This window comes from Osmerus eperlanus, chromosome 27 (genome assembly GCF_963692335.1).
Source record: "Osmerus eperlanus chromosome 27, fOsmEpe2.1, whole genome shotgun sequence".
Classification (NCBI taxonomy): Eukaryota; Metazoa; Chordata; class Actinopteri; order Osmeriformes; family Osmeridae; genus Osmerus; species Osmerus eperlanus.
In genome coordinates this window covers 4,694,954-4,703,533 of record NC_085044.1, presented here as the reverse complement: position 1 = coordinate 4,703,533, position 8,580 = coordinate 4,694,954, and the positions used below count along the sequence as shown (strand labels likewise).

General features: G+C 45.4%; 1 protein-coding gene across 1 annotated transcript; it reads left to right on the top strand.

Moving 5' to 3' along the window:
• The first annotated feature begins 3,358 nt into the window (after window positions 1-3,358).
• On the top strand, window positions 3,359-4,732 carry bhlha9 (basic helix-loop-helix family, member a9). Its single transcript, XM_062453452.1, has one exon. The coding sequence runs from the start codon at window positions 3,407-3,409 to the stop codon at window positions 4,400-4,402; it is 996 nt and encodes a 331-aa protein (XP_062309436.1). The 5' UTR covers window positions 3,359-3,406; the 3' UTR covers window positions 4,403-4,732.
• Window positions 4,733-8,580: the final 3,848 nt, after the last annotated feature.

The window sequence follows — 8,580 nt, the reverse complement described above, 5'->3', positions numbered from 1 at the left end:
GACATTTGTTCATGTTTGGATAATTTACATTGATAACTTCATGTGAAAACATTTAAAGTAAACTTACATTTTGAAAGTGCATCCACTCAATCTAGCAATGTAGACCTTTATGGTTGTGTTTTCAGTATAAAGAATTTAGATGCGCCTGCCCAGAGCTTATATTTTCGTGCTGCAGGTTTGGTGAACCACATTGGATGTGATTGCCCTACTGCAGGTTTTTGTTACCTACCATCATTTTGAATTTAATTTAGAAATAACAGTACACGACCTTGAACAAATGTTCAAATTGAATAAAAATTTGAATCATTTCCGATTTAGACACACACTGAACACAACAAAATGTCAACAACATATACTGTAGATAGTTCTAAATACTTTCCCAAGGCACTGGAACTCTTCTTTAATCTATCAATGTTGGTGTCTTTCAGCTCCAACACGTCCAAGAAAGAGCAAAGGAAGAAAGTCATGTTTCTCAACATGAGGCCTGCCCTGCCCTTTAGTTAGCTGACCCAATGCACCTTGCCAGAAGCCTCAGTTAAAAGGTCAAAACAATCACCTTTCACTGTCCAGCAGAGGAAATTGCACGAAGGTCTAAGCAGCACAACCAGAAAGGTTCCCACATGCAAGACATTTCCAATTTATACATTTTATTTTACACTTAATTCAATCTTGTTGGAAGTCATTTATCTTGTTTTTGAAAGACACGTTTCAGCATTGGCGAAAGTGATTGAATCTGGATTTTTCTTTTAGCTGTTTCTGAGTAGAATACTATGGCTAACTGTAACCGCTTAAGAACCCCATTCAGGGTGAAGTGCTTTAATGTCCAGTCGCGCCCCCAGACATTTTTCATAGGGGTGGCCAGATGGGGCAAGCGAAAATCTTGGGATGGCACACCAAAATCGAAAGACATAGCCTAACAATAATTTTGAAAAGCGTCAGCCTCAAAAACACCTAGACAAAAAGCGCATATAGTATTTAACAGAGCTGCACTGATGTACCATAGCAAACAATGGGGTTGTAAGTGCAATGATTAAAAAATACGCTCTCGGTGTGATCGGACCGAATTGCCTAAGTTAGTAATAAGCTACTCTCTCTAAACTGAAGTAACCTTTCGTTTGTCTAAATTAGCTAGCAAGGTAAGACAGTCAGCCCTCCCAAAATACAGAATTTAATTAGCAATTAATGTGCAACTTGTGTTCAAAATAAAATTATACTGAAGTTGTTCGACATTTGTACAAAATACCACCTGGTATTGATATACCACACAGTTATTGACCCAAGCAAAAATAGATCTATGTCTAAAACATTGTCTTTTAAAATTTAGTTTTTCGGAAAAATGGTGCTTTCACCCCTGCTCTCCCCCACTAGATAATTAGACTAACTACTGTAGCTAACCAACGTAAACAAGGTTGCCTACTGTAAATAAGTAATTGAAAATTCTAAAACAGTTTATTGAATATGGCCTACTTATTTTCTTTAACTTGGTATCTGCACTTAGCAGCGTCCAACTGGACGACAATAAGCTCCCTAAGCTTCTATGTACCGTTAGGCTATAGACTGCCTTCTCACCTGGCCCAGTGCAACCTCTTGTGGGGGGAGGGGTGACACAGGGGTGTCATGATCAGAGTGTGGAGATACGTGACGTGACAGGATCTGAGTGTGGAGATAGTGATCATGTCAAGGCTTCACATCCGACACGTCCGTGTACAGTACTATGACCCATCTGTGTGTCTCTGTGTGTCAAAGTGAACCGTGAGGGCACGGAAGGTTTATCTACTGTAACATTGTGAACGTCATTTTGTTGAAAGGGTTTGGTCATTTCCATTGAGGCTACTGCGTTGGTGCTAGTGGCGAGTGTGTGTTCGAGTTTAACTGGATTTCGTTGGCTGTGGTGTGTAGGGCTGTGTTGTGAAGACAAGTTGCCCTTTCAGTGGTGTAACTGGGTCAGTTGATGTTTATTAGAAACAGTTCCGTTCATGAGTCCTATGGGCCTATGATCAAACCTTACAGAGCGTACGTGAGGGAGGAAGTAATTCCGCAAGAAGATGAGTGAAGCAATGACACTTGGTAATTGAAAAGTCACGAGAACTCGTTTAGTCTCGTCTACATATATTTCCGTGATCTTCTTGATTGTTCTGTCAGAGCTTTGGGGATTTTTGGTGTCTTCGAAAGCCTATGTCCAATAATTCCAGTTTTGCAATTGACCATATACTGCAAAACTATCCACACACCGACCATGTTTGGCAGTCAACTGAATTTTTTTTAATTCTAACTCTCACGGAATTCAGAGAAACACTTTCCAAACTGCAGATAAAAAAGGGGGAGGCAAACATTACCCTGATAAGATCGACAGTTAAAGACAAACAGTGAGGTTCTAATTCTAAAATATTTGCCCTCATTTTTCTCTGCCTTTGAAGTTCAGACAGTGCTTGGCTCTTGTCATTGGGTGCAGCCCAGGCCTGATTTACGGGGGTGTGTTTGAGGGAAGCTCCCCTAAATTACACGGCTCTTAACCAGCGCTGAGAGAGAAAGAGAGGGGGAATCGTCACTCTGGAGACAACTAATTGCAAGGACAAATCTTAGCCACGGAAGATAATACCGTTTCCCTCCCTTCCTCCACATATATCCGAAAAAAAAGAAAAACAAGCACAAGGGAAATCGGCCAATCTGTTGAATGTACAATTTGTCATGGACATGCAGAGACTAATTTTCATGCGACGCCCATTAAAACTGAAAAATGACTGGTTCACGGGGAACTGAAGAAAGGTGTCACAGGTGACGTTGGCAAAGTAATTGACTGTCATCAATGTATCTGCAAGTTTAAATGGAATTTGACCCAACAGAACTGACGCTATACGAGCCCCTTCCTGGACCCAAGGGGAGGTATGTAGGCTCAGACACCGCTGGTGATAGCACAAATGGCTAATCTCCGGTGCAAACATTATGAGGATTACAGAACGACTGACAAAAGAAAAGAACGAAAAAAAACAACCTACGAGGCAGGAAGCAATTTGTGTTCTCATTGGGGAATGAAAGGCAAGAAAAATCAATCGTCATTCCAAAATGAGTACTTTGCTTCTGCGTCTACGCATTACACTGACACAAAGTGTTGAAACACTTAAGAGATCCTGTAAGGGATGAGAGGGAGTCTGAGGCAAGGAGAAGGAGGAGGAGGAGGAGGTGACAGCGCTGTTTTGCCTGGAGGGCACCCATAAACCTGGTGAGAGAGAGCGCACCATTCCTCACCGATGACTGTACCATGTGACTACAGGTGCTTTATAAAGCCGGGCTGTCCCATCTCGCAGAGGCATAGGTGATCACAGGACGCCAGAGGAGTCAGGCAGGAGGAGATCAGGGCTGTCGGAACAGCACATACCACCCGACAGCCCCGCGAGACGAGAGGCGGATGAAGGGCGGGAACCCCGTAGCTCGCAAGGCAGCCACAAGGATCGACCTCGTCGCCTCTGAAGAACGTCGGACTACTCGACAGAGACAAGGGTTACAGAGCAGTCGCGCTCGGGCGAAGATGAGCTGTAGCAGTGTCGCCGGGTCTGAGTTCTCCGAGGAGGAGGTGGAGCTGGGCATGCTGGGTCCCGGGGAGGACGAGGAGAGCGACTGCAGCACCAAGGGGCCGTTCCTGGACAGCGAGGGCTCCGCCTGCAGCCCCGGGGAGCTGGAGGAGGGCCAGGCCAAGAAGCGCAGCCGCCCCGTCCGCTCCAAGGCGCGCCGCGTCGCCGCCAACGTGCGCGAACGCAAGCGCATCCTGGACTACAACCAGGCCTTCAACGGCCTGCGCGTGGCCCTGAACCACGACCTGAGCGGCAAGCGCCTGTCCAAGATCGCCACCTTGCAGAGGGCCATCAACCGCATATCGGCTCTGTCGGTGTTCCTGAGCTCCAACCCTCCTAGCAAGTCCTGCAGCCACTGGGAGTGCCACCGGCCCACCGGAGGGCCCTCGGGGATGGGGGCCTCACGGCTCGACCCTTCCAGGGTTAGGATCCCTCACGTGGAGACGCAGAACTACAACGTCCCCTGGCCCACGACCACGTCTCATCCGATGCAGGGCCAGCCGGACCCTCGCAGGCTTCCCGCGGAAACACATCTCTACACGGACGGCATGGGCTCCCCCTGCCCCCCTTCGCCGCACTACCCCTGCAACCCCTCCGAGAGCCAGCTCTACGCCTCGCACGGACACTGTGGGAGCCCCCCGGACCGGCCGCCCAGCCCTGTGAGGTACGCCCAGGTGGTGGGGGAGGGGCTGGGCTACCAGCCAGGAGTGTGGGCCTCCTGTGCCCAGGGCTACATGGACACTTTTGTGGAGCCCGCTCCAGCCATGAGTCTGCCCTGGCAGATGGGCTACCTCCAGGATCCAGGTCCACAGTACAGCCTCCCCTTGCTCTGACACACAGGTGGGACCAGACACATCCAGCACCGTCACCAGCAAACTGTCCAATGAACTCAGGGGAAGAAAAGACTGATGTGAGGTTCCCGTGTTCCAACTTCTCTGAAATCAAATCAGTATTATCTCAGGGCACACCAGAGACATTGATCTAAATGTGCTTTATGCTACTGTACATGAATAAAATGGCAATCCAGACTGTCGAATGTTCTATGAAATTGCTGTTAGTACCTACTTTTTAGAAATCATAAATCCGATGAATGTACCTTTTATCCATCTTAGACTTTCAAGTTTACACTTTGCCTTTGTGGTTTATCGAGTCAGAATGGGTGAGCACAGTGGAAGGTGCACACAGATTTAAAAGGTGACTTTGAGTACTCAGTATCACTAGCCTCTATCATAACATGTCAAAAACCTCAAATGTGGGTCAATGGAATTGTATTATGCGAACCTGTAATGATGATATAGAGTTTATTTACTGTAAATATAAAGTTTTTTTTTACTTCCTAATAAAACGTTTCAAAACAAATACACAATTTCCTTCCTTTGTCGTCATGTTGTTGATTATCGGCATAGAAATATCAAGAAAACATTGCACGCAATAAACATGAACAACAAAACGCTTTTGTGTGCCTGAGAAACAGTGTGTGTGAGTGAATGTGTATTTATGTGCATGCATGTCTTTGATTATAGCCCCAAGGGGCTCAACTATCCCGGGTCCCAGATGACAAGGGTCTCTCGGAAGAAAAATGAGTGGGCTTGTCCATTCTTGTCATATTTCCAAGACAAGAAAAGCCAAGGTGCTGTTTACATGCTAAAATACATGCAGGACCAACACCGCCTTCTCTGCTCATGAGAAGGGGCCAAAATCAATGAGGAATGCAGGATGGAGAACTACCGAATCCGCTCGTGTGCACTCGCAAGCCAAAGCGTAGGTTTGTTTGTGCATTCGATGGCTTCCCTGTCTAGTGTGTGTCAAGTGATATGTCTACAACACTGTCCTGGGCTGATGACACTCTGGGAAACTATTAGTTGGCTTCAGAACAGAACAAAAAGCTTTGGGGCGTGAAGTTCAACAACCTCCCTCCCCCCCCCCCCCCCCTCCCCCCCCCCCCCCTCCCCCCCCAGTCTACCTGCACATGTATCCACAGCAGCCTGTCCTCCCCTACCGAAAAGTATGTCATGGAAACAGCTTTAATATTAGACTAAAGGACCACGGCCAAGGACAGATTTATGGAGGCTCAGGAAGGAAGCCCATGCCCCGTCATCAGTGCGGTGAAATCCCCCCGCTGCCGGGCTCCTCCGGCCCCCGCAGGTGGATTGGGGGGGTTCCAGGCTGTTTGAACACCATGGAGGTCTGCCGGGGAGAGGCCCTGGGCTGGGGCTCAGGAGAGCCTCCGAAGGCCTCGCTGTGGGACTGAGCGGTCTGCCGAGGAGCAGGGGGGGGGGGGAGGGGCGGGCGAGAGACGAAGGGGAAAAGGAGCGCAGGCGAGCGACAGGGGAAGAGGAGGAGGACGAGTATGAAGGGGAAGAGGGAAACGCTTTCTCCTCCTCAGACGTGAATCACTGGAAAACCTTGACTCACCAGCCACCTGAGACACACTTGACTGACAGATCTCAGTGACGGCATGTCTCCCAAACCCGCCTTTCGTGGCGACCCTCCAGGCCCCCCCTGTACCTGCCTACCTGTTTACTTGTATGTGACGGAGGAGAGTTCACCGTTGGTGCCCTGTGGTAAACCCAAACTCCCTTGCACAAGAAACAGTTTGTGTGCAGTACCTCAATGAAATCGATTCGAAATCTTTTAGACAAAGTTGAGAATCGCACGGCTCTTCCCCAGTTGAAACATTTTGAGAGGATTTTCCGAACAAAAATGTATTTTTCATGGCAAACATTTGAATTAAAGCCATGTTTTGAACCTGAATAGGAAGCCTACCAAAACATATCAGATTTTAGCGGCCAACTGTAACATCATATTCACTAGAGGGCAGTGTCCACTTACTGTAATAAGTGACCTGTTAGGTTTTGGTTAATCAAAACACTTTAATTTCAGATTTATTTTTCAAATCTTAGCTCCAGACCAGGCTTAATCTCTGTCTGGGGATTCAGCGAGTGTTGATGCAGAGCCAGAGCATTCACAATAAGTTCCTCATGTCCTGACTCATTTTAAGGTTTACCTCACTTTTCAGACATAAACCTATCAACGATGCATCTCTCTCAGGCTGATCCGCCTCCATGACGCCCTTCTGTCAGAACACTTAGAAAAACAAACAACGAGCTGAGAAGAGTCTGTGTGTTGTGTACCCGTGGATATGTGTGTGTGACAAGGATGTGAATCACCCATTCCTTCTGTCACAGGAACGCAAGGACCCGGGTGCACGACGCCTATTCATACACCGATTCATTATTTTTCTCACGTGAATAGGGTAAAGAATTTACCCTTTAGATATCACCATGAAAATTACTGAGTTGATTACTTGCATTAAGACAAACACAAAATGTATTACAAGTTTTTATTTATTAAATTGTTTGTTAACATGGGCAAACGGTGCATAATCTAATTAGGTATGTGCTAATTTGCATAAATAGGCTACCACAACAGATCTAAACGTTGGGTATAGCCAGGTGAAAATGTCTTGTTGAATCTTGTTGACATATAACAGTAAAATACATAATTTTAAGGTCTGAATGGAACCCATTTAGGCTACCCATGAGCATTATATACAAGGCAGGAAGAAGTACTTTAAACCAGCCTTTATGAATTATTATTGCAGAGATGGGGTTTGGGGCTGGGTCGTTTCACCAAAAATAGTCGTACCACAGCTCAACACACATCCAGATGTTCCCAATAAATTGTAGTTGATCACCAGGTTTTAATGTAGGTTGAATAATCCATGTAGGAGAAACAAAAGGAAATCTTTCTTCCTTGAGTGACAGCTTAGTGACAGTTGATTGACAGTTGAGTGGACCGTGAATCTCTGCCCCTAATGGTGACATTTGTTTGCCTCTATAGTCTTTTACTGTAAGATGTCAACAAGATTCTACAAGACATTTTCACGTGGCTATAGCCAATGTTTAGATATGTTGTGGTATTTATGCAAATTAGCACATACATTATTATGCAGCGTTTACATTTACATTTATGCATTTAGCAGACGCTTTTATCCAAAGCGACTTCCAAGAGAGAGTTTTACAAAAGGTCATAGGTCACTGATCATAAAAACGAGATAGCCCCAAACATTGCGGGTAGCAAACATTGCGGGTAGCCGCTCTGGATAAGAGTGTCAAACATGAAGCATACATTGTGTTGCGTTTGCTCATGTTACCAAAAAAACGGAAAAAAAAACTTGTAGGCCTAATACATTTTTTGTTTGTCTTCATTTAAGTAATCAACTCAGTAATTTTCATAGTGATATCTAAAGGTTAACATTTTTTGCCTATTCACATGAGAAAAAGAATGAATAGCGTATGAATAGGCTATATTTGGGTCTTTTTCGAAACTTTCCCCTAATGGGATTCTTCCCTTACTCAGGACATAAGGATACCAAATAAGTTGAGTTTGCTTCTGTTGCAATTTGTCCTAGATTGACCCCCATTTTGACTATCAGGCCAGAGACCTGCTAGCAACTGGCACATCAACTCAGCCAAGGCAACAGCCTGATCATGGATTCCAGCTTCAATTGAAGCCTTGATTACCGTATTTTTCGGAAATAGAACCGCGTCTTGGAAATACAGTGACTTGATAAAGTAGGCAAATGGCTAGTAGAACATAACATTTCATAATAATTTCAGTAAATCAGACAGCTGCAAGACCCAGTGAAATGTGAGCCAAATGAGCCATATAAACGAACGACATTGGCTAATTCAACTTCGGCAGGCTATCAACAGGATTTGCAAGCTAGCTAAATTTATAGGCTACTATATCTCAAATAATTTTGTAGACATAACAATGCATTTTGCCACGCATTGATTACTATCCACAACCGAAGTGTGTTAACCCTTGTGCTGCCTTCGGGTCACATGACCCAAAGGTTCATAACGAACCATCGTTGTGTTTACCCAATTTTACCCAATACAAAAACAAATTAAAATAATTTTCTTTTAACCTTTGCAATGTGGGGGGTCTGAGACAGCCCAACGGTTAAAAGAAAATGCTTCACTTTGTCTTTGTATGCGGTAAA

Excerpts from the sequence above, each read along its gene's own strand:
- bhlha9 (XM_062453452.1), top strand. The coding sequence starts at position 3,407 with ATGAAGGGCGGGAACCCCGTAGCTCGCAAGGCAGCCACAAGGATCGAC.